Source organism: Paramisgurnus dabryanus, chromosome 11 (genome assembly GCF_030506205.2).
Source record: "Paramisgurnus dabryanus chromosome 11, PD_genome_1.1, whole genome shotgun sequence".
Taxonomy (NCBI): Eukaryota; Metazoa; Chordata; class Actinopteri; order Cypriniformes; family Cobitidae; genus Paramisgurnus; species Paramisgurnus dabryanus.
The window spans coordinates 37,370,229-37,397,865 of NC_133347.1; the positions used below are offsets into that span (position 1 = coordinate 37,370,229).

General features: G+C 39.8%; 1 protein-coding gene and 1 long non-coding RNA gene across 2 annotated transcripts; one reads left to right on the forward strand and one right to left on the reverse strand.

Annotated features, from left to right (window-relative positions):
- Positions 1 to 5,277: 5,277 nt before the first annotated feature.
- On the reverse strand, positions 5,278 to 15,419 carry LOC135718101 (uncharacterized). The gene is made up of 2 exons (XR_010520548.2): positions 14,925 to 15,419; positions 5,278 to 10,299 (listed from the first exon to the last, which is right to left on the reverse strand). It is a non-coding gene; the product is annotated as an uncharacterized lncRNA (long non-coding RNA).
- Positions 15,420 to 21,067: 5,648 nt separating this feature from the next.
- LOC141282964 (uncharacterized) lies at positions 21,068 to 22,078 on the forward strand. Its single transcript, XM_073816167.1, has one exon. It carries the CDS (start codon positions 21,090 to 21,092, stop codon positions 21,921 to 21,923), a length of 834 nt encoding a protein of 277 aa, XP_073672268.1. The 5' UTR covers positions 21,068 to 21,089; the 3' UTR covers positions 21,924 to 22,078.
- Positions 22,079 to 27,637: the final 5,559 nt, after the last annotated feature.

Consider the following 27,637-nt stretch of genomic DNA (forward strand, 5'->3'; position numbering starts at 1 on the left):
TTAATCATATTTGTACCAGATGTAACAAGCGGTGCTCTGTATTTATTTGTTCGGGGAACAGATACAGTTGAAATGTGCTGATATTTCGGTAAGATTGACTCGAAGTGCTGGGATATAAGTGGTCTTGACATATCACGGCAGCTAACAGACGGACGGTTAAGCCGATCCGTCTGTTTCCTGACCTGGGCCCTGGATAGTCAGACTATATCAGAATTAAGACTATTGATCAGATTTCTAGAGAGTATAGCACTTTCTTCCGATGATGGATGAAGGCCATCTCGGGTTAGGAGGAATGGTCTTCCCCAGAAATGCTTCCAATTGTCTATAAACCCTACGTTATGCTGAGGGCACCACTTTGACATCCAGCCATTGAAAGAGACTAATCTACTATGTGTTTCATCTCCCCGGTAGGCGGGGAGGGGACCAGAGCATATTACATTGTCTGACATTGTTTTTGCAATTTCACACATCTCCTTAATAGTATCTTTGGTGATTTCCGACTGTCGGAGTCTGGTGTCATTCGTGCCGGCGTGAATAACAATCTTAGAAAACTTCCGCTTAGCATTAGCCAGCACTTTAAGTTTGGATCTAATGTCAGACGTTCTGGCTCCCGGTATACAGTCGACTATGGTGTTTGGTGCCTCAATGTTAGTGTTCCTGAGTATAGAATCTCCAATGACCAGGGCACTTTTAAAAGGTGTTTCAGCTGGTGTACTCCTTAGGGGATCGAATCTGTTAGAAATTACCGTAACGTTATGGGTCTTAGAAGGACGCCGTATATGACTATGCCGCCTGACAGTCACCCAGTTTGACCGACGACTTGACTCTGATGTCGGAACCGAGCCATGTGTATTTTGATAAACACTATGCGCGCTCGATACAGTATTTGTAATATTTACATTAGCATCTGATGTCGGAACCGAGCCATTAGTCTTCTCGCTCGATAGATTATTTGCAACAGTAACATTAGCGGTTTTGCTATCCTCAACTAGCGTTCGGATGCGCGATTCTAGTTCAGCAACCTTCTCAGTTAACCTTAATACTTCAATACACTTAGTGCATGTAAACCCCTCTATGCTAACAGCAGAAGCTAAACTATACATGTGGCAAGTAGTGGCGTCTTTGTTTACCCGAACGCGGTCCCCGGAGCTGCATCGCGTGGGGTGTTCGGTTGTGACATGCCTCGGTCGCCTGCGAATGTCTGGGGCCAGGGTGATGTGGGGCATGCTGAATCTGCGAAGGCCGGGCAGCGGTTCCTCCACAGCTTCCCGATCGCTTTCATGTTGGGCGATGGCGTCTCCGTTCAGTCGTTCACGGTCCGTGAAGCTGCATCGCGTGGAATGCTCGTTTGTTGCACGCCTCGTTCGCTTGTGGATGTCGGAAGGCAGGGTGAAGTGGGCGCTGTACCTCGCGTTGGGTCTGCTAAAACCGGGTAACAACTCCTCCACAGCTTCCCGCTCAGGTGAGGACAGGTCAGAAAAGCATATATCAGATGAATCCACCATTAGATCGGAAAATGCTAGCTTCAGCCTCCACCGTTTGTTGATGCTAGCGGGCTATATGCTAACACTGGGTGTTTATTAGTGATAAATAGTTTCACGTGGTAGTACTGCTCAATAATCGTCACGGTAAAGTATTCCTATGTAAAACTAATAAGTTATATTATATAAATAGGAATAGGATGGTAAATAGGAATAGGATGGTAAAAAAAAGGATTTTAGATGATGAACTCGACGGAGCTCCGATGCACGATGCACGATCTGTTCAGCGTGACGTCACAAACCGGATATCCGGTTATTGAGTAGGAAGAGCAGGAAGGACACTAGCAACTTTCTCCAGGTATGGCTTAGTATTTGCAAGCCACGTCCATTGTGAAGAATTGTGCCTTGGCTAGCATGAGCTCCTCCTGAAGGTACAGAGGGTAGGCAAAAATCTCCCCCTGTACATATTAAGGACTTTCAAAAGGAACCCATGGCAACACACAGCAACCTCCATTCCCTCTTCATCCAATTTTGAAACCCTCCTTGAAGTATCCCTCGCTGCTGTCCATTGGGATTCCATGACAAATCAAATAAAAGCAACGGTGTCATTCAATATATTGCATTTATTCTCTCAATTTGATTTTGTAATTGGTAGGCAGACTTAATTGGGGGGGGGTTACGGTGAGTATTGTAACAACTCTTTTGTCAACTTGCATTTTTCACTGCTTTCTGTATGGTGTCAACAAATCCACCACACCACACTGTCTTCAGCCACAGAGAGCCCCTCAAAAAAAAAAAAAAAAACCAGGATAATCAGGGCTGAGGAGGAAAGAAAAATAGAAAATCCATCCATGAAATATATGAAGTAAGAAAATAGATCAATAAAAAGACCAATAAAAATCACCTTCCGTTTTGGCGAAAGCAATATAGTTTTCTATTCCAACTGCTGAAACAGCCAACAGTACTGGGGTGCAGGCAGGGCAGGTGAAAGGAGCACTACAGCAGAGCTGGTCTTTCTTAAATGATGCATGTGAAGCTGTAAGAAACTGTGCTGCAGTGCATTGCCGTTGATGGGTCCAGACTGGAAAATATATAAAATGAAAAAGTATTTGTGATATTGTCTGCTTATGGAGTTTTGAATAAAATGGTAATAACATTTACACTTCCTCTTCCTCCACACTTAGTGCGATGCTTCAGCAGCTTTGCGAAGGCTTATATGGAGAATCCCAGAGATACTTTGAGTGGTGATGGAGGCTGGCCAATATCCACTTTTTTAGGAGGTCTTTCAAGTCAGGGGTCCATTGCTGCTGGCATTTTTGACATAAACATGGAACAAACATACATTTAAAAAATATTACACATTTACCACATACTTACTTTTACAACACTTAGTTCATTCTGCACATTGTGAATGGTTGAGAGACTAGAGCTTTTTTCGACTAGGATTTTCAGAGTCGAATCTGATTCGTTAGATTTTGCCGTAGTCGACTGTAGTCAAACCTTTTTTTTTAGACAGCAGCTAGGGCAGCTAGGAATTTAAATACAGAACAAAGTAGGGTCTAAAAGAAATTAAAATTAATACAGTATTTATGCACCTGTAGAGAAGGCAATGAATATTTATTTATGGCATTTTCAATAGTATATTAGTAGATAAATGAATGCTAATTCCACCAAGTTATGATACTCCTGTAATGATACCAATTTAGATGTATCTTGCTGCAGGGATATTTCCGTGGTATATGCAGCCATTTGTTGCCATGGCAAGTAATTCCATTGAAGATTTTGTCAGGGGACAATTTCACACCTTTGCACAAATCTGGTGTCCCCATTGGTGTTTAATCTCAACTAGGGATGCACCGAATCCAGATTTTTTGGGTCGGCCGAATACCGAATCCTACTCGCATCCTTATTCCATTACAGGCTCGCAAAATTTCAAAATCCCTGGTAGCCCTTCGGGCAGGCACTCTTCAGTTTTTGGTAGCCCGAAATTTTGCCAATACAAAGCCAATAGGGCCTCTAACCACAATGTTTAATCTGCTATTCTTGTTGTTGTTTTGATGCTGTTGTTTTTTTAACAAACAAAAAAATTGGATTTCCATGTAAACCAACTGTTCCTGCTCATCCCCACTCCAGATATTCAGTGGGTCACAAAACTCACAGTTTGGATCATTTAGTTAGAGATTGGATCATTTTTTCGATCAGAAAAACACGGGCTACTGTCGCTTTAAGTCACTCTCTTCACTGCGCGTACAATCTATATCACTTTAAAGCTTGCTGCGAGAGATTTAATTTTCTTACGTGAGGATAGTAATGACTGACAGGACGAAGTTGGAGGATTTGCACAAAAATCCATGACAAATCAGTACGGATTGCTTCCTGTCCTGCGGCTTCGCCCAATCGCGAAAGTGAAAGTAAAACTCGAGCGCGCGCTCAAACGCAATTTAAATACCCAATGCCTGAATTTCATGCACCACAATTACCTATCCAAATCTGTGAGAGGATACATAAGCATTTAAATATATTTTTTCCTCCCTATAAGTCAAGATAGCCCGGCGGGCAGGGCGGGGATGCATTTTGATAGCCCAACTGCAAAGCACAATGAAAGCGGTGCGGTGCGATGCCTTAGTTTTTCCAGGTGCGTCCAGGAAATGTGAAACGCCAAGGCTCACCGGAAAAAAATACACTTATCTCCACGTCAACACCTGATGTGTGTAATCAACGGTCGCGTGACGTCGACCAGCGTAGCGCAAGCTTAGGGTTCGGTTCTGTGAAAAAAAAATCTAAGATTCGGCCGAACCCCGTCAAAAAGCCCAGTATTCGGCCGAATCCTGGATTCGGTGCATCCCTAATCTCAACACTGATTGGTTACTTTTAAAAAATCCTCCCAAAACTCTGACAACTATTGGGACACTACTTTGAAACTTTTCTGTTGAGATGATTTGATTTTGCCGTTTGCAGTTAGCCCAACCCAAGCCCTCATAGCTTGACTTGATTGGTTATTTGCCTGCTATGCAGATAGAATATAACGCCCCCCTGCCCACACTAGTGAGTTTAGTCTGAAATGTTTTTTAATTAAAAAAAATGACTGAACAATCCACAATTGTCACAATCACAAAATAATATTATACACAAATATTAAAAGTTGCACTCATAAAGAATACTATTTTTAAACTGATAGTTCAAGTTCTTTATTTTTGCCAGAGCGACCTACATCGCCTGGAATTCATTTTGGTGAATTGGCTCACACAACATAACATATACAATGAAACATACAATTCAAAAAGAAAACACATACTTGAATTCCTACCAATAAATAGTTCTAAAACAAATTAAGAACAAAGCTATGTCTGAATATATAAAGGAAGTAACATTAAAGTGTTGGTGGAAATTTGACCATTTAAAAAAATTGCCATAGGACGGATAGTTGGTGCGAAGGATTGTACTACCAATTTGGATCCCTCCTGTCAGTAGGATAATCTACAGGAAGGCACTTAGAGCTTACCCGGGGTAAGACGCATTGTTTTCGTACCCCCCCACATATGCCCTGTGTGGACGCCACCAGGGGCGCACTGTTGTGGATTTTTTTAGTGATTATGAAAAATAATTTTCAGCAGAGGGTTCCATTGCCAAAAGATGACTTTATTGCATACAACAATAAGGCCGAGTTGGTGGCCAAGCAACTAAAGAGTCTTTTTCAGAATGCAACCTAATATACAGTTCTCTAAAAGTTGAAACCCCTCCCATGTAGTTGTTTTTAGCATGTTTTTGATTATGAAAAATAATTTTCAGCAGAGGGTTCCATTGCCAAAAGATGACTTTATTGCATACAACAATAAGGCCGAGTTGGTGGCCAAGCAACTAAAGAGTCTTTTTCAGAATGCAACCTAATATACAGTTCTCTAAAAGTTGAAACCCCTCCCATGTAGTTGTTTTTAGCATGTTTTTATGTTTGACAGGTGTGGTAACTTCATTCCTTCCAAATGTCAGCCTATGCATTTTTAGCTCTGCTCTCAGTTACCATATTTTAAACACTGCATACATTGCAGTCTTTAAGACTGCTAGTCTTCAGCTTACAAGCATGAGACATACATACTTGCAAAACACATTTGAATCTGAATACCATGTTCACCAAAGATATAGTTCTGAATTAAAAAATCTTCTTCATTCCACCCTTTGAGACTTTCACAAGTCTCACCCAAAGTGCAACTTCATAATCCAGTTCAATTAAGTTAAGCTAATTAATGGCCCAACTAAGCCATCTTTCCCTTACCAATGACTAAATCATGCTGCCGCACTTTGGTGGAGTGTGGAACAAACATCTTCTCTTGGAGAAGTAAAAGAACCTACTCCTTCAATTAATAAACCTTTATGATCATAGAATATACTTCATTATGTCATTGTTGCTGTAAAATCAGAACTCATAAAAACATCCATATTCATCATAAGAGTGGAAATTAGTCAAATACCTTTTCAATTCTTATTATCTTTTTCTGATGTAGTATTACCATTTTCAAACTTTTGCAAAACCCATTTTTGATGCACTTTGTAATTTCCTATATGAAGTAACTTTTCATCTTGATATTTCAACATTAACATTTGTTTCAATATAGGAAGTACACAGTAAAATAACAATTCATCCAATTAAACTTGCAAATCCTTAACCTCTGATAATTTGCATCATTTACCTTATACCTTTGATAATATTCATCCTTTAACCTATACCTTTAATCATTTGCATCATTTAACCTATAAATCATTTGACATACCAAAATATATCTTTGATAATTTGACAAACCAATCACCCATTTTCCTAATTTTAAATCACACCAATTCCACATTAAGATTTTTTCTTCCTGTATTTGTTGCAGTTTCTATCCTAAACTCTTAAGCTTATTGATAGCTTCAATGAATATCTATGTTGTATTTTTAGCATAACATTAATCTCCGTACAATAAAACTATACCCCTTTGTAGTATCTCATTGTTTTTCTAAAATTGTTAAAACATCATTAGTTAAATTTAATAAACCTGTGTTGATTATAGTAGATATAATTTAGTAATTCTAGATTAAATCAATATTTATTCTAATCATGATTTTATCTCATCTCTTGCTTAAATTGTAACATATGGTAATACCAAACCAATTTAGGGATAAACTATTTTAGTTTTATCATTTGTTTTCTCTGTATTTTGTTCAAACTTAAAACCATGATGATTTATTGAATTAACCTTAATCTAGTACATATATATTTCTTCTCCAATTGCAAAACTACCATAAGTTATAATTTCCCATCAAATCAAAATTAAACCAAAATAATTCCGCTAACATTACTGTTTGATCTTCATATGTCCAGTGCTATGATCTGATTCCCACATTCTTTTTACTGTATACCAGCATTGTCCACCCTTTCCATACCTAAAGCCAAAATTGTTAAGGATTTATAATAGCTTTTGGAATTTTATATTTGATTTGTTCAAGTTCTGTGTTATAGAATATTCCCTTTAAATATCCCTCATCTTTAGTTCCATCAGGTTTACTGTAGCATTCATAATCTTTAGTATTTTTTTTTTTTTCCTATTCTGCCTTTTTTCTATTTTAATGCTTTTATTAACTTTCCAAAATTGAGACTATTTACCAAAATATGCCCTATAAAATTGATATTTAAACCAGAATTTGTCAATTTGTTAAATTGAACACCCCTATAATATCATGTTGACTTTTGATTATTATTACCTTTCATAATTCAGAGCATAATAAGCAATTGTTCATACCAATTTCTCTTAGCTTTGAAAATTACCCATTTGTACTATTCATTATGTTTTTTGTTGTTTCCCATAAAATGTCCAACTTTTTTTTTTTCCTTCCGTTGACGTCCTTTTTCTTCTGTTGATGTCCTTGTCTCCTTTTTGTTTTGGTATCTTCAGTATTTTATCTAAATTTTGGTTCTGCAGAGATTATTGTAGAATAAATTCTCACTGGTGTTACTGGTCCTCGCTGAAGTGTTACTGATCCTTGCTGATAGGTGAAAAGTTAATTGAAGAGAAGTTTGATTATTGATTGTAGTCGTGTGAATTTACCATATGTTGCTGATAATTGTCAAACTGGTTATTAGCTTTATTTTTCAATTTCCATGGCTAATTCCTTGAACTTTTCCTTGTGTGTCCTTTACACATTATCAGCAGCTTTGTCCCTGTGTATTGCTTGTGAACTCCACTGCTTTGCACTCATTGGTTGTTGCTCCTGAAAGTCTCTTCTCATTTACAAATTTTTCTTAACTTTGTTGTTGTTGCTTGATATGCCCTGAGTGGTCATTACTTCGTTCTTTTATCTCTTTGTAGGCTTGAATTGCTTTTAATTTTTCTGTTGTTGTCTTCTGTATCATGTCTTTTATTATTTTCTTTTCCTCACCTCTCCTCTTCATTATTGTGTTTAAGTTCTCCTTTTCTCCCCAGCTCTCCTCTTCTGTATCGTGTTTTTGTTGTCCTCTTCTCCGACTAGTATTTTAGGAACTCTGTGCAATGGCTCAGATGACATCAGATGTGCTCCTTCCCCCTTGGCCTGCTGTTAGAGCTGCTCTCCTTGGTCCTTGTTTTATGTCACTCTCTCCTGAAGACCCTCAGATACACTAGATCCCATGGCATAATATGGCATTTTATCTCCATCTCCTCATCAGGCTCCTTTTCTTTTTCCCTGCACACAAATAGCTTATGCATACAATTAGTTTTATCACATAAGATCTCATCTTTATTTGTAATTGTTCCAAAAGCTCCATCTGCAGTTGTTCCAGAGGATGTCCTTTTTGGGGATGAATTTTTGTTATATCATATAGCTCAGACATTGGTATTGCCATTGGTCGACCAATAAGCATTCCATGCAGTGTTAGTTTGCAGTCTGTCACTCATTATTGCAAGAGACAAAGCATCCAGTCAGTTCAGTTTCATGCTTTCACATTTTTTGCTGAGTTTGACATTGAAGGGATGGTATACTTTTTATGATTAAGGATGGTAAACACATCTTAGTCTTTTCTTTGTTCTTTATTGTTGCAGTATTCACTTTATTGTTTTTAAATAAATGCTGATCTAGGGATTACTTCTTCTATATTTTTTATCCTTATTGTTTGGCACTAGCTTTACCTGTTGAACAGAAACTCAACCAGAAATGTACTCAAATATTGAGACCATTTTTTCACATATGGAGAATAATACCAATTTTTCCTCTTTTTAATCTTTAATTGTAATTAGTTCTTTTATACCTGTTTTTAATTTGAAATTAAAACCACCCATCTGGAAAGGTAACATTTTACTGTACTATAGAATGATTTATCCCCAATGTGTACATTAGATGTCATGAATGTCTTTCTTTGTCCCCCTTAAGGTGCCACAAAATATTCCTAACATCCAGCGTGTTTTTTTTTTTTCCTTCTATCTTCTAAGAAAGGCTTTTGTATTAACACTAGAAGCACTACTTCTGTATGGCATTCTGAGACTTCTTTAGCTTCCAAATCTGCTGTGTTGTTACCATTAATAAAATTATCATTCATTTTTATATAAGTTTAATCTTTTATGATTGCCAATTAATTTAATAATATTGTAGCAGAAATTAACCCCACTTGTCCAGTACATTGACTATATATTCCCTCATTATTTTGAAAGCCTCTTTGTTCCTATACCAAATTGTATATTGTTTAATTTCATAAAAACATACAAATATTTCTTCTTTTTGAATATTTAAATATATAAAGCAAAGATCAATTACAGTATTTGTCATCTGGGAAAACATTTGTTAGCAATGTGGATCTGGATATCAACTGGTTAGTCTTACAATGTCATTAATTGGATACTTCAATTAGTACTTTGTTCTCTACATCTTTTAACAATTAATACATCTTCTTAATCTTGCATGTTGTTATCATCTGCATTTATTCTTTTTATGAAAACTATTTCTTGACCAATTATTTTACTTAAAAGTATAATTCTAATGTGATTCTTAAACATAATGGATGTATCCTACTGGCTTTGTAAAGCTTTTTTCCATCATATCCCATAAATCCTTTGCTTCCCAGATTTTTTCCAGTATACAAGAGACCTGTGGAAATAAATCAGTTACATTAAGTCATTATTCTATTAACTGATTTTCAACCATACTCTTAACTACTTCTTATTTACCTTCCTGTGATGGTATGTCAATTTCTTGTCCTATATTTTATTTTTTCCACTTTTTAAGTTGAATATCTTTCTCATGATCATATTATAATACACTGAAGTTCCCACTTTGATAACTTTGCATTACAAATTTGTGCTTTAATACATTTCCCCCTTATTCATTGTTTGTTATACATCACTATTATTACACTAATATACATTTGCTTTGATTCAGTTAATATCACTTTAATATACTTGTACCCTTCTGGAGAACACTAAATCCAATGGCTTAATTCAAATTATGCATATCTTCCTAACCAGTAAACAGGAGTGTGATTTTGATATGAGAATAGATATGGTCATGGTTTTGTTTATTGTTTATAGACATACATTGAATTAGCAGTACTTGTCCAGAGAATCATATTCTTAACAAATCTTACAACTGGACCATAAACTGGACTTTGAAAGGCTGCTGTCACCCTCCCCCCTTCACCCACAGAGCTGGTACATGGATATAGAAGAAAGTCTCTCCTGGCGTGGCCAGGCTTTTTGTAGTCCTCAGCATGTTTTCTTTGTCTCTCCCAGTTCAAGTTGTTTTCTTTCTGGGATGGTGATGCTGCAAAGTCATTTATGATGGGTACAGGAGGCTGGTTTTTTGGAGGAATTGCTGAAAGTAGCTGAACACAAGAGTCATCACTGTTATTCACTTTGCATTTCAAAACAGTGTGGTCATTCCTGGGTCTCCATCTGGATTTCCCTCAGTCTCTTTTTGATTGTCTTTGAACAAAACTGGATTCTCTGTGTCTCCAAGTTTTCTCTCTGTGCTTTTAGAGTCCAAGCAGTGGCTGCCACACTGCTATGATATGTTCAAAAATAGTCCCTCCTCATGTAACGTTAGTCCACAGGTCAGAGGTTTGGAGGATTTCTTTCATTTCTCCATTGCCACAACTTAGTCCTTCTCCCAGCCCCATGAATGCCTGAGGGTAAGTGATCAGCCTCACAAGGTCCTTAATACCTTTATTAACTTAAGAAATTGTAAGGCCAATGGCCTAAGCCAACCTTTATCTTTTTCCCCATATCCACATTTCTCCATCAGATAACACCTCCTCTTTACTCTCCCTCTCTACTCTCTCCTTATTTTGCTTCATTAATTCTTTTTAATGTTTTTCTTATTTTTCTTTCTTATGTATATCTTCTTACCTCTTTTTCACCTCTTTGTGTAACAATGCCTCTTGTCTTTTTACTCTACACACTTATACTCTTTCTGATAATACTTTAAATTTCTTTCATTTAGTATCTTTCCTCATTTGTCAGATTTACTTTAATTTTCCTATTTTATATCTACTGATCATTTCATTTACATTTTACCTTTAATTTCCACAGTGCCCTTGAGTATTGGAAATCAACCTTCTACAGTATGCATGATAAATATAGATTAACACTTTATTTTGTTCCATTATCAACTTCCTTTAACATTCTATCATATATATGTTCCCCTTAATTCATTAATTATGCCAATGCTTTTTTTTTCAAATCCATCCTTCTTTTCTTTCTTTTGATTTACTATAGATTTATTTACAATATCCATTTCTTTACACATTGCCACATCAAATGTTCCCTTCATGACAATTTCTTAGACACATTTTTTATTAGATCTCTGCCCAATAGATATTTCCACAAGAATAACAACTATGACTTTTCACTACACCTGTTACTTCTCCATTCAATCTTTTCTATCATATTTAGCCGTTTTTTTTTTTAACTTTTTAAAATTAAAAAATTAACAAATAAAAACACTTTTATTCCAGTTAACTTTCAAGCTAAGTAAAAATCAAGCTTACCATTTTCTCTCCAATATTACTTTTTCTACACTGCAAATGTTTTTCAAGCAGTTCCTTACTTAATTAATGTTTCTCTTTCAATTCAATTTGTTTCATTTGTCAAGTAATACTATTTTTTCCTTCAGTCTTAAGCACAAAGATTTTTCATTGGATTAAGATTTAAAAATATTGATGTAAAAACCTCCTTTCAACCTTTATATACCATTTACTTATAGTTTTACCTATAATCTCTTATTACTTTATTATATAAATAATATATTATTATTATTATTTTACTTATATTATTTCACTTCACTGCTAGCTCCTTTCATCCACAGCACTCAGTCAGGCCTGCACTCATTCTATTTATAAAATACACCCAGTCATTCACACTTTAAACATGACACCACTTGTTTTTCACTGTTGAGGATCCTTTCCACTTTTACTCACCCAAACTTTTTATCATGCATTAGGGCGGTATCCACAGAATAATATTTTATCCATTCAGACCTCTATTATATAAACATATATAAAGAGCTGTTTCATAAAAATCAATTCTGCCCGTGCAGACCCCTGTCCACTTTATAACACTTTTGTTTCATGCTCTGTTTATTTATTTTTTATTTTTTATATCATTTTTATCCATACACTGTAAAATATGCAGCATTAATGTCAAATTAACATATATGTTTGTTACCTTAAAATACCAAAATAAAACATGAATGGCTTGCAAAACCAAAGTACTTTTCCTTTTGCTATCATTATTTTACAGTGTATCCGCTTATTCCATAAGCATTTTTAACACTCTGGGGTCGGCTGCGGCGCGGGCGCCGCAAACTCTTTATTTTTCGATCTCTCCCCAAAGAGACTTAGATAACTCTGCTGATTTTTGACATACAGATATGATTTATACATCATTTAAAACATTAAATTGTCTAGTTTTTTTCTGTCCACTCCCAATAAAAACAGCATGTTGTGCTTTTCGCAAAATTAAGAAAATAAACATGATGCGCGTTTTGTTCTCTCTCCCTCAGTGAAGTCCTTTCAGAAACACGTCAGAAAAATTAACTCTAACTTAACGAATATTTGTCATATAAACAAAAGATAAATGTCTACATAATCCTTGGAATGTCTGCTTTTGGAAGATGTAAGTGAAATCGAAAACAAATATTGTAATTCGTTGTTAACTGTATTAGAAGAGAGAGATGTACCGTCTTTCTTCTGTTGCTTCATTATCTATAATGAGCCACGCCCCGCTCCATTGAAGAAAAGAGCAGAGATCATCCATATTCATTAGTCAACCCCACAGTCAATGGACATTCCGTCTCTGCATATTGACAGTCAATGGACATTCCACACCATTCACTGCTGTGTTAAGTTTTAATCCGAGTGCTGGAAACATGACATCTACTTGTTTACTCGTGACTGTAACTAAAGTTATCTCCAGACGCGAGTGTGACTCGATCGACGTCCAAACGCACACACAAACACACAATACCTCATATTTGAAGCGCTTTGTGGTATCATTATAAAAGATGCGATTGCACACATCACATACTTGTTTACTCGCGCCTAAATCTCCAGACAGACGCGAGTGTGTGTGCTTTGTCAGTGTGACGGGATCGATGTCCGACATATAAATCCTTATTTACTTGCGGATGTGTGTCAGTTTCTCCAGACGCGAGTGTTTTCTTTGTCTTCCGTCAAACAGCTGAGGCGACGGGAACGCACATACACAAACACGCGAGTCAGGAAACTCGACGCGCTTTTTGGTATTCTTATAAAATATGCGATTGCAAACAGTACAATCCTTATTTAGTTGCGTCTAAGCGCATATCTCCGCACAGCAAGTTTATTAAACACAGGATCACTCGCATGTGCACACATTCACTGCTTTCATGATCAACACGTGAGGTAATGGCGGCGGCTGTAAACAAACATTGATAAGTTTATCACGCGTGTCCCTGGTTGTGTTTCTACTATAATGATTACAAAAACACAAATAGGAGTCCAGACAACGATAGGCAGTTGTTCTTTTGAGCTTTTTACTGCACAAAAGTAAACCTCTCGCTGGCCAACCAAACACAAACCCTGCGTTCACTTTATGATGGCCAAACAGTACCTTTACCATGATTAGGCTACTATGGTTTTTAAAAGGTAACTTATACTTGTGATATTAATAGAAAATATTTCAATAGAAATATATATATATATATATATAAGTGTGTGTGTGTGTGTGTGTGTGTGTGTGTGTGTGTGTGTGTTTACATTGTATTGAAAAGTAAACCTTATCATGGTTTTACTGAGGGTTACATTCCTGTTGAACATCCACACAAGGCTCATTAGTGGCTCATTATTCAACTCTTTTGTCTCTCAGCTGTCAATCACTGATTATTCAGGAGCTTTCCCGCCTCCACGCATACAGCCTTTGCCAAGCAAAAGTGTCTTAGAAATTGTAAATCAATGCATTGCTTTATGTGATTGAGTAGGCCATATGATTTTCACATCATTTTGAAGAAAAAACTCTAGACTACTAGATCCTGTTTGGAAAGTCTTGGGAAAACATGTTTAGAATGAGTTTTGTGGAGTTATATCAGTGACTTAAAAATTTTGCTTTTTCAAAAACCACGCATAAACATTTTTCTCTCAAAAATACAAACATGTACATACATGTTGATTATATGATATTGTAGCCCAGTTTGTGATGAACACAGTGTTATGAGACTTTTGCCATTAATATGTTTTCAAGCAACTGAAAAAAGCACAAATGTCAGTGCATGTCAAAACTTCCCCAGGGCCCTAAAAACCCCTTAGACCCCAGAGGGTTAATAGTCTGTTCCAGTCTACCTGTATCCGTCAAGGCCCTCTTACAGAATAAACACAGATTATTTAATTTTTTCTTATTTTTTTCATACACTGTAAATAAAATGCAGTATTGATGACAAATCAACATATGCTTAAATACTTAAAATAACAAATTGAAACATGGATTTGCTTCCAAAACCACGTTACTTTTTCTTTATACAAATTATTCATTTACAGTGTATCAGCTTATTACATCTAATCAATAGCCCTCTTGCAATAAGCATTTTTTATAATCTGTTACAGTCTATTTGATTCGTCAAAGGCCCTTCGTCAAAGGCCTTTTATGTTTAAATAAACACAGATTATATATTTCATTGCCCCTCAGCAATTTAACTTTTTATTGCCCCTTAGCAATTTATCAATCTGTTCCAGGTTAATGCTAAAACAAGGCTTACTTAGCAAAACCACAGATTACACCTTGAGCTCAGGCTGTTTTAATCCCTTCTTCATCATAAAAATATCACACCATGCATCAAAATCCTTGGAAATGGAAACCTTTTTAACTTGTATTAATCTTAGTTCTTATGTTGGAAGAGCATTGTGAACGTCTTTCCACCATGAGCCAACCCAGATGAGCAACACAACAGTACACCAGTAAATAAGCAAAAACTGCTTACCTGGTCCTGTGTATGCCGCTCATCCAAACTTAGCCCACAGTGGCCATCCACCTCCATGCTCCTTTCCAATCCCATCCTCGTCGCCAAATGTTGTGGATTTTTTTAGTGATTATGAAAAATAATTTTCAGCAGAGGGTTCCATTGCCAAAAGATGACTTTATTGCATACAACAATAAGGCCGAGTTGGTGGCCAAGCAACTAAAGAGTCTTTTTCAGAATGCAACCTAATATACAGTTCTCTAAAAGTTGAAACCCCTCCCATGTAGTTGTTTTTAGCATGTTTTTATGTTTGACAGGTGTGGTAACTTCATTCCTTCCAAATGTCAGCCTATGCATTTTTAGCTCTGCTCTCAGTTACCATATTTTAAACACTGCATACATTGCAGTCTTTAAGACTGCTAGTCTTCAGCTTACAAGCATGAGACATACATACTTGCAAAACACATTTGAATCTGAATACCATGTTCACCAAAGATATAGTTCTGAATTAAAAAATCTTCTTCAGCACTCGCTCCACGGGGGCTTTCAGTCCCCCCCACCCACTTCCACAAACCCGTTAGTCGTCCACAGCTGATCGATCTCATTGCCTCGCGTGACCGCTGACCCTCTAAAAGTGCCCCCTGTCCATTATGTGCATTGGGATCGGGCTGGGGGGTCACCCCTGGGTGGGGGCGTCCTGGCCGCGCCCCCCAGGTCCACCAACCCACTATCTGTCCTCCTAAACACTATCACGTCAGATTGGCCCCCCAGGCAATTGGGGGGGTCCTGGCCACGCCCCCAGGCCCATCAACCCACTATTAGTCCTCCTAAACACTATCACGCCGGATCGGCCCCCCAGGCAATTGGGGGTGTCCTGGCCACGCCCCCAGGCTCATCAACCTACTATTAGCCCTTCTAAACACTATGTTGCTGGATTGGCTCCCCGGGCATAGGGGCCGGTCCTGGTCAAGCCCTTAGGCCCACAAACCAGCTATTTGTCCATTTAAACACTATTTTTGCAAACTCGCCCCCTTATCCCTGTATGTCGTCCGGGGCCCCCCGAAGGGTCAGAATCTGGAATTTGGTGCCCCTCCCCCCTTCCTAGAAAATTCCACCCGCAATTTAAATGAATGGGATTTTCCTAATGGATTTGTGGAACATGCTCAGGATCACCCGAACTACCCGCAAACATCGCTGTGCTCTCCGGCCCCTGGGAAAGCTGGAGAAGTTTCGCGACCCTGCGGCTTCATTAGGTGGTCAAAAGGTCAAGAAAGAGAGGGATTCTCGAAACTTTTAATAAGAATTACATTACAATGAAAAGGAAGGAACGGCAGGAGGAACGACTTCCGTACGGAAACGCCACGACGTAGGACCTCGACGTTCGGGGTCCCGGTGTCCAGGGCCCTGTCTGTCTGCCCTCACGATGTCGACGCCCCTGGAAGTTTTTAAACACGTGACCCTCTTTCACCACCCAGATGCTGACAAAGCTCTTAGAAGCTTTCAGACAGAGAGGACAGTGTGAGGCATTTCTTTGAAGGAGAGCAAAAAACATTCCCAGGCTCTAGAGACACGCGGTCTCTGTATGTTGTCCGGGGCACCCCGAAGGGCCAGAATCTAGAATTTGGGGCCCCTCCCACCTTCCTGAAAAATTCCACCCTCAATTTATATCAATGGAATTTTCCTAGCGGATTCGTGGAAAGGGCTCAGAAAGGCCCGAACGACCCGCGGACGTGGCGATCCTCTCGTCAGTGGCCCCTCGGGCAGACGGAGAAGTTTCGCGACCCTGCGCCTTTGTTCGGGGGTCAAATGGTCAGAAAATGGTCAAAACTTTATTTTACAGGAATATGTCATTTAAGTTTTATTTAAGGCATTTCCCGGACACCGACGACATCCAGACTTTGACACCCCGTTGCTGGGGTCCCTGAGTGTCCACAGACGAGCCCCCTAGCTCGCGGGACCTTTCTGACCCCTTTTTTTAGACCGACCACAATACCAGTATTGAAAATCATTGGATAAATTGCAGGTGGAACATCCAGAAAACACGGTCAGAATGGTCCGGGGATGCCAAAACTTTGCTGGTGGTAACATCATGGGCCCCTGAACCGGGCCCCCGGGTTTCGTAGCTCTGGGTGCATTTTCAGGGTTTTAAACATGGATGGTTTTAGGATGAAACTGGCCTGTTTCTGACTGTCTGCCATTGAAGTGAATGGGCAGGCAGAACTATACATTGAAAATTATAAAAAATGTTTATCTCGGTCCTGGGCCTTAGCCCTTCGGGTATGTCACCCAGGAGAACGTGTCACAACTATGTGTGCGATTTCAGACCAACCAGACCCCCCGGGATCTCACCCAAATTAAGTGATACCAGAGTAAAGATCATCCCTTGTGGAGAATTTTATCCTGATCTCACCCAAATTAGGTGAGACCAGGGTGAAGATGCATCCCATGTGGAGAATTTTATCCTGATCTCACCCAAATTAGGTGAGACCAGGGTAAAGATGCATCCCATGTGGAGAATTTTATCCTGATCTCACCCAAATAAGGTAATCTAATAGGAATAGTAGAAAGGCAGCATTTTGAACTGTTAAATGTTCAGGGACGTGAAAAGCCATTTCGGCAAATGTTCCGGGACTTAACAAGCCATTTCGGCAAGGTGTAACATGCCATTTAATGTCCCAGGACGTAACAAGCCATTTCGGCAAGGTGTAACATGCCATTTAAAGTCCCGGGACGTGACAAGCCATTTCGGGAAGGTTTAACGTGCCATTTAATGTCCCGGGACGTGACAAGCCATTTCGGCAAGGTGTAACGTGCCATTTAATGTCCCGGGACGTGACAAGCCATTTCGGCAAGGTTTAACATGCCATTTAATGCCCCGGGACGTAACAAGCCATTTCGGCAAGGTGTAACGTGCCATTTAATGTCCCGGGACGTGACAAGCCATATCAGCAAGGTTTAACGTCACATGTAATGTCCCGGGACGTGACAAGCCATTTTGGCACAGTGTACCATGCCATTTAATGTCCCTGGACGTGACAAGCCATTTCGGCAAGGAATATTTTAAATTTAAAAATCAACTTACAAAAAAGCAATAACCTGTTTTGTCCCCATAAAAAGAGTTTATGATGCCTATGCCAGGAAACATACGTTTATTTACACGTATGTAAGAAAAGATGAAATTTAGAGAAGAATCCCAAGCTTGGAACAAAAACTTGATTTATTCACACAAACACACACACAAGCATCAAAACAGTTTAGAATATAATTTAACTACAATTGAACTTGACACGAAAAGAACATTAATTTTAACAGGAACACTCAAAAATGATTCACACAAAACAACACTACAACACAACAACTATTTACATAAAAAATGAACTATCCTGTTCACCATCACGAAAAAGAAAAGGTAGCCCATATCACCCTGGATGGACTCAATCATCTTCCGGCCCCAAACCATGGAGCCTTTGGCAAAGGCTTCGGTAGCAACAACTCCTGGGGTCAAAAGAAGGTGGAATTAGTTTTCACTCCAGGAACACAAATATATGCCCACAAGAAACATTAACATACCTTGCCCTTTTGTGCCAAAGTCCTTGAAGGCCAAGCCTGTCCGCTCTTCAGTTTGGATCGAAGCGAGGATCCATGGATCCATCTCCACCTGCACCTTACTGGCGGGTCTCCATTTTGCCACTATGTCCTCAGGGCGAGGAGAGTTGCTAGTCCAACCCTCTTTATCAATTTGCCAAAGACACCTTGCTGACAGTCGGGGGCCGTCTTGAACACTGGGCTGTCAAAGACAAGTGTTAAATTAATATTTTGTCAAAAGTTGGAATTATGTTACTTTGATGTTTGAAATAGTTTTAGCCTAATCCCCTAGGATATTACAAAGACGTGTATTCGTTTTTTATAATAAAGCACATCAACTTACACAAGAGGTGCTCCTCGCGCTTGGCCAACTGCAAAGCCCTCCACCTGTCATAAAACACCCTGTCAGGTGGAAACCCTGCAGCGTTTTTTTTGGGTGGGGCACTACTCGTCACTACTCGTCATTACAAAGTTTGGCTTGGAGGTGAAAAATAATTACTTCGCCTCCTCGCCGCCCGTCAGCAACGACCTCATGCTGAGTAAATCCACCATCCGGCCGTACTCCTTCCCCCGTCAAGGACATCTGTGCCGCCCCAAACTGCTGGTTGGTCTTGTGCGTTGCTGTCTGCAGGAGAGAGAGATGAGAGAGCAGGAGGTAAATGTTCCAGGACGTAACACGCCATGTCACTATATTTTAAATGGAGTAAAATGTTCCGGGATGTGACGCGCCATGTAGGCAGTGTTTTCCATGCCGTTAAATGTTCCGGGATGTAACGCGCCTTGTTGGCTGTTTGATTCAATGCCGCAAAATGTTCCGGTACGTGATGCGCCATGTCGGAAGTGTTTTCCATGCCGTTAAATGTTCCGGGACGTTACGCGCCTTGTCGGCTGTTTTATTCAATGCCGCAAATGTTCCGGGATGTGACGCGCCATGTAGGCAGTGTTTTCCATGCCGTTAAATGTTCCGGGACGTAACGCACCATGTCGGCTGTTTTATTCAATGCCGCAAAATGTTCCAGTACATTATGTGCCATGTCGGCAGTGTTTTCCATGCAGTTAAATGTTCCGGGACGTAATGCGCCATGTCGGCTGTTTTATACATTTCGGCAAGGTGTAACATGCCATTTAATGTCCCAGGACGTGACAAGCCATTTCGGCAAGGAATATTTTAAAGTAAAAAATCAACTTACAATAAAGCAATAACCTGTTTTGTCCCCATAAAGAGAGCTTATGATGCCTATGCAAGAAAACATACGTTTATTAACACGTATGTAAGAAAAGATGAAATTTAAAGAAGAAGCCCAAACTTGGAACAAAAACTTGCTTTATTCACACAAACACACACACAAGCATCAAAACTGCTTAGAATATAATTTAACTACAATTGAACTTGACAAGAAAAGAACATTAATTTTAACAGGAACACTCAAACAAGTTTCAGACAAAACAACACTACAACACAACAACTATTTACATAAGAAATTAACTATATGCACTACTGTTGGTGGCTCTTTGTGGTTTTAAGGAGGGTTTTTTTGGCTTTTGAAAGAAGCGAGGCCGCTTTATGCAACTTTGGGGAACCCTTAAAGGGGCTCAAGTTTAAGGGAGAAAGCTTTATGACCGCCCTCCGGGAAAGCTTTGACGAGGAGGTCCTCGGCTAGGACTCTGCTGAGGTGCCTGGTTGCAGGTCCTCTGTCGGTTCCTTGTCTGGGGCCTCCTCATTGCTGCCCTCCTAGAAAGAGCAAGTGAAGAAACGGATGAGCTGTTGGTCTTGAGTGTGCAAAAAATCACACAGGGAACTTGTGGAGAGAGATATTACCGTGTCAACCTTGCGCTTTTTGCCTTTTGACTTCACAGGGGAGCCCTTACCCGCCTTCCTCTTCTTGGTGGGGGTCTTCTAGATGGGGAAGGATTCAGGTCCCTGGAGCAGCATGTCAAAGAGCCGCAGGTGATCTGTGGCCTGGCTGACATCCAGGTTGAGTGCATAAAAGCGGTCAGCTGTAACAGCCGAACGCTGAGAGTGACGCTGAGAGACGCTGACGTCATCAGAGACAGACGCTGAGAGAGAGACGAGGAGAGGAGTCGCAAGCCCGAAGCTCCGTTGAGCTTATCAGCTAAAAATCCTATTTTTTCACTATCTTATTCCTATCTATATAATATAACTTATTATTTTAGGAATACTTTACCTTGACGATTACTGAATTGTATTACTTAGCGAAACGATTTTATCACTAGTAACACCCAGTGTTAGCATATAGCCCGCTAGCATCACGGGTGCCGGCTGAAGCTAGCATTTCTTACCGTCTGTTTACTAAACCTGCCTTCGTTGTTGATCTAATGGCAGATTCATACGATGTATGCTTTTCTGACCTGTCCACACCAGATCGGGAAGCTGTGAATGAGGTGCTGCCCGGCCTTCGCAGAGTCAGCTTGCCTCACATCACCCTGACCACAGACGCTCGTAGGCGGCCGAGGCGTGCTGCGAGCCACCACCCGTCTCGATGCAGCTTCACGGATCGCGTTCGGGTGAACCGAGACGCCATCGCCCAGCATAAAAACGGTAAGACTCCGCTTGTCGTTGTAACCTGCACTACTTGCCACATGTACAGTTTAGCTTCTTCCGTCAGCATAGAGGGGTTTACATGTGCTAAGTGTATTGAAGTAGTTAGGCTGACGGAGAAGGTTGCAGAACTAGAAGCGCGCATCCGAACGCTAGTTGAGGACAGTAAGACCGCTAATGTTAATGTTACGAACACTGTTTCGGGTACGCCTAGTGTTAAGCGTAATACACATGGCTCGGTTCCGACTTCAGAGTCAAGGCGGCTGACTAACTGGGTGACTGTCAGGCGGCATAGTCACATTCGGCATCCAAATCACGTTCCTGTTTTAATATCAAACAGATTTTCTCCACTCAGCAATACACCGGCTGAGACATCTGTTAAAGGTGCCCTGGTTATTGGAGATTCTATACTCAGGAACGTTGGCATTGAGGCACCAGCCACCATAGTCGATTGTATACCGGGAGCCAGAGCGTCTGACATTAGATCCAAACTTAAAGTGCTGGCTAATGCTAAACGTAAGTTTTCTAAGATTGTTATTCACGCCGGCACGAATGACACCAGACTCCGCCAGTCGGAGATCACAAAAGATACTATTAAAGAGGTGTGTGAAATTGCAAAAACAATGTCAGACAATGTAATTTGCTCTGGTCCCCTCCCCGCCTACCGGGGGGATGAAACTTACAGTAGATTAGTGTCTCTTCATGGCTGGATGTCAAAGGGGTGCCCTCAGCATAATGTAGGGTTTATAGACAATTGGAAGCATTTCTGGGGAAGACCTGACCTGCTAAAGAGAGATGGCCTCCATCTGTCTCCGGAAGGAAGTGCTATACTCTCTAGAAATCTGACCAATAGTCTTACTTGTGATATTGTCTGACTATCCAGGGCTCAGGTCAGGAAACAGACAGATCGGCTTACCCATCAGTCTGTTAGCTGCCTTGACATGTCAAGATCACATATATCCCAGCACATAGAGCCTTTTTTACCAGAGTACCAACACATCTCGACTGTGTCTGTTCCTCGAACAAATAAATACAGGACACCGTTTACCTCGTCTCGTACAAATCTTATTAACATAAATTTAGAACACAATGCATTAACAGATGAAACTCAGATGGTAAAATTCGGCCTTCTTAACATTAGATCGCTTACCAATAAAGAACCTATTATCAATGAAATAATTACTGACCAAAACTTAGATGCACTCTGTATAACAGAGACCTGGCTTAAAGCAGACGATTACATCAGTTTAAACGAATCCACCCCACAAGACTATTATTATAAACACGTTCCTCGTGCAAAAGGGAGAGGGGGTGGTGTGGCTACAATATACAACAAAATGTTCAAAGTAGGGATGTCCCGATCCGATCACGTGATCGGAAATCGGCCCCGATCACGTGGTTTCAGACTCGATCGGAATCGGACGTTACCTCCCGATCAGGACTCGGATACATATGCAGGGTTTAAAATCCATTAAGTTCTCGCTCTGCTCCGCGCCAGTGTACGCGCTGCGCTGGTGCGTGTGAACTGAAGAGAATAGGCTTGTTCGACTTCATCCGGCTGCCGGTTCTTGTGGTGCTGCATGACGTCAAAGTTCCGCGAGAACGATTTAAAAGCAAACTCCTCCGTATGATTTCGCGGATCACTCTCGCGGTAGTTTGTCGTCACCCGGCTGTCAACTGTTGCGGCACCGCATGAAGTCGAACAAGCCTATTGACGTGCTTTCATTCATAGGCTTCACACTCGTGCGTGCAAGGAACCCACGACAAAACCGCGTTTTTACCGCTCATTTAAACGACGCGTTGATCGTTATTGTCAACATGTGCTCAGACGCAGTTCCGCGTCTCACTCAGAACCTCAAGAACGCGCATTCGCGCAGGAGCATTTGACATTACTGTAGAGATGAGAGAGAGAGAGAGAGAGAGAGAGAGAGAAAGAGAGAGAAAGAGATGTAAGAATGGTGCCCATGTCGAAAAAACTTAATAGAAGTCTAGAAACAAAGTATTAAAGTATGTATAGCCATGTCACTCACTCATTACAAAATGTTAACTAGATAACTGGATGCAACTGATTGTATAGTTTAATAAAATAATGTATTTTGATTATACAAATGAATCACGACCTAACTATAGGTATTTTATAACTAACTGCTGACCAGCTTAGGGAATCTATGGCTAATTTATAAGATATATTGCTGAATCAGTATGTTGTTTTTCTTGTTAATTAAGTTTTTTGGGTTATCTTATGCCTAGAATGAGTCAAGGAGGTTAAGTCTTATAACTTCATTCAAAGTTTGATCAATTGTGCATAATGACATGTGCAACAAATGCATATAGGGTGTCAGACTCATAGATTTGCATAATTTAAAGTTCAGGTTTTAAAGTTTGGGTCAACATGTGGCACAGCTTTAAAACTGAAACTTATAAAATCCTATCAGAGATACAAAATGTCATTGAAACACACCCAGTGGCTTTGCTGTCATCAGGATTAAACATGTTACCCCTCGAACCCTCCCTCCCAACAGAGCCTCCCCACAAAACAAACCCCAATTTAACCCCTGAACATATATAGTATATATTCATTATTTTTTAACACATCTGTAGTTATGCGCTGGCACAGAGTTAGACTCTTTTGACTCCACACAGAAACAGCAATGCGTGCGGCATGACATAAGGAACATCCTGGACTGGTTCTGCTTTTTCGCTCTTCTTTATTCTTTTTTTTTATGTATTATAGAAGTATCGGATCGGGACTCGGTATCGGCAGATACTCAAAATCAAATGACTCGGACTCAGACTCGAGGGCAAAAAACCTGATCGGGACATCCCTAGTTCAAAGTAAACCATAAATCAGAACTAAAATTTAATTCGTTTGAAATTATACTGTTAAACATGGAAATAACTGATCGTAACAACAAACAGCTTTCGTTCATTTTAGCTACCATATATAGGCCTCCGGGCCACCACACAGATTTTCTAAAAGAAATAGCAGACTTCCTATCAGAGCTTACAGTTACTGTAGATAAAGCTCTTATCGTTGGTGATTTTAATATCCATGTGGATAACTCAAAAGATGCATTAGGATGTGTGTTTATGGATGTTCTAAATTCTATCGGTATTAAACAAAACGTGTCAGGGCCCACGCATACTCGTAAGCACACATTAGACTTAATTCTGTCACTCTGACTCAATATTAATGACATCAAAATATCACCTCAGAGTGATGCAGTTTCTGACCATTACCTTGTGTCATACACAATACTTCTAGATAGGACCGCTCAGTCTACAACATGCTACAGATTAGCCAGAACAATAATTTCCACCACTAAAGATAGCTTTATCAGCACTCTTCCAGACCTGTCTCAAATGAAACATGTAGCAGATAACCGTGAAGATCTGGATATTATAATAGAAAACCTGAACAACGTTTGCTCTAGCACGATGGATGCCGTTGCTCCCATTCGAAAAAAGAGAATCAAAGAAAAAACGCCAGCTCCATGATATGACCATCATACTGCAGCCCTTAAAAAAGTAGCTAGAAAAATTGAAAGAAACTACCGAACCACAAAGTTAGAGGTATGGCGTTCAGCATGGAAAGAGAGTGTTCAACACTACAGACAGGCTATTAAAACCGCCAGATCTACCTATCTCAGTACGCTTATTAAAGAAAATCATAACAACCCTCGTTTCCTCTTTAGCACAGTTGCGAAACTGACTAGAAACAAAGAACAAACAGAAACCAATAGTAAACTCCAACACAATAGTAACGACTTCATGAACTTCTTTACTAACAAAATTATGTTTATTAGGGAAAACATAGAAACTACGCAAGCAGCAATCACTCTACCCAATAGTACATTTACCACTAGATTATCATACGAATATCTTGAGTCATTTAAACCTACTACAATAGAAGAGCTCTCTAGTAACGTCATCTAAATCATTGTCCTGTATATTAGACCCCGTTCCCACAAAATTACTAAAAGAGGTATTTCATGTAGTGTCCGACACGGTACTAAATATCTTTAACTCATCGCTAGAATTAGGATACGTTCCAACAGCTTTCAAACTAGCAGTTATTAAACCGCTGATTAAAAAACCAAACCTTGACCAGGGAGATCTTAATAACTTTAGACCAATCTCAAATCTACCTTTTCTTTCTAAAATATTAGAAAAAGTAGTGGCAAGCCAGCTACGCACATTCATAGCGAATAATAATACACATGAAAAGTTCCAATCAGGATTCAGGCCCCACCATAGCACAGAAACAGCGCTGCTTAGAGTTACAAATGACCTCCTATTAACATCCGACCGTGGTGAAATCTCAATTCTTATATTACTTGACCTTAGTGCAGCCTTTGACACAATAGATCACAAAATCTTACTATATAGACTAGAAAACTATGTTGGCATCAGTGGTCAGGCGTTAGCCTGGTTTAGATCGTATCTAACCAATCGATATCACTTTGTTTATGTAAATGAGGAAGAGTCCTATCACTCCCCCGTTAAATACGGCGTACCTCAGGGATCAGTTCTAGGCCCTATCCTATTCTCGTTATACATGTTACCTCTAGGAGACATTATCAGGAAACATAACATAAGTTTTCACTGCTATGCGGATGATACCCAGCTTTACATCTCGTCACATCCTAGCGAAACCCACCAGTTTGCTAAGCTAACAGACTGCATTAGTGATATTAGGGACTGGATGGCACATAACTTTCTTATGCTAAACTCCAATAAGACTGAGATACTTATTATTGAACCAAATTGCTCCAAACATAATATGTCAGATTACAAGTTGCCCATAGATGGCTGTACTGTGGTGCCATCTTCCACGGTTAAGAATTTAGGCGTAATGTTTGACAGCAATCTATCTTTCGATAGTCATATCTCCAACGTCTGCTGCACAGCATTCTTCCATCTTAGAAATATCTCAAAAATACGCCATATGCTGTCTGCATCAGATGCAGAAAAGCTTATCCATGCTTTTATGACCTCTAGAATAGACTATTGTAACTCGTTACTCGGGGGATGCAATGCAAATCAGGTAAACAAGCTACAGCTGGTTCAAAACGCCGCCGCAAGAGTGCTTACTCGATCTAAAAACCACATTAGTCCAATTCTGGCATCTTTACACTGGCTACCAGTTAAAATATTGCATACAATTTAAAATATTACTAATCACCTACAAAGCCTTAAATGGCCTAGCGCCCTCGTATATAAAAGAACTACTATCAGAATACAATCCACCACGTAAACTGCGATCACAAAATTCTGGTTACTTAATTATCCCTAGAATATCAAAAGTGTCTCAAGGTGGTAGATCCTTTTCCTACTTGGCCGCTAAGCTCTGGAATGATTTACCAAATAATGTTCGAGTATCAGACACAGTCAAACAATTTAAATCTAAACTTAAAGGTATAGCGGAAGATTTTCCCGAATTATTTAAAAGAACCGCCTCTCGATATTTTTAAAAAATGCTTCCGAGAGGGAACGCCTGTTAAACGCGTGCACGAGACAGAGAGAGAGCGTGCAGGAGCTCAGTTCTTCTCTTCGCTCTTTTTACAAGTTTCTGTCCGCGTGTTTACCGTGTCTGTGCGGTTCGTGACTTGTGCCAGGGCTAGCATCGCAAATCATAGCTTACATCAACTTTTACCAGCAGTGATTTTAAATGGATTTCTCCAAATAGCATGACAAAATGTACCTTTCCAGTAGAAACTTCGTGTGGGAAGCCCAACCTGTCCTTTTAGCTCATGCCAGCGTGTGAAATAGTCTCCAATAAACATCTGGTCTTGTTTCTTTATTTATAGTCCTTTCTCTTCTTGTCATACAATTCGTAGACACTTTTTCTCTTGCAACCCTCAGACATTTTGAAAAAAAATACAGTGAGAACGCGACCTTCAATGAATGGTTGAAACCGTAGCACAACACACATACACGTGAAAGTGCGCATGTGCAGAAAGCGAACGTAGAGGCGAGCACGTGCGACAGTTATACGTCAACATATAATCAGAATGATTGACATCTGGGATGACCAATAACAGTGGTGATCCACCCGGAAAACGAAAATCTTCCGCTATACCTTTAAGACATTCTTCTTTAACAAAGCATTCACATAAAATGTCCAGTAAATGTACTTTTCCCGCAGAAGTTTGTCTAGAACAAAGCACTCACATACCTCATATGGGTAATTTACTCTTGCCGCAATAGTTAGCCTGTCTGGAACCGAGCTGAATTAAACCACTATAATGTATGACACTTGCATTACATGCGAACGGCCCCTACGCTAATAGAATTCTGTTTTTGTCTCCCTGTCTCGTCCTCGACTCTGAGGACAATGAGACAAACAGACCCAGTTCCTGTTGCTGTGAAGGTCATCGCACCACTGATCTACTGGCTGTCCTTCAAAGTGATGCCCAGCCCATGCGCGACCAACGACCACCGGCTGAACCAGTTTAATCCGCTTACCCACTTCTTATCCCTACCATGTCTATATATATATAAATATTAATCTCTCCCTAGGGTTTTTTGTCCTTCTAGGATTTTTTCCCATTGGGTTTTCTCCTAGGGGGTTTTTTAGTCCCAAGGA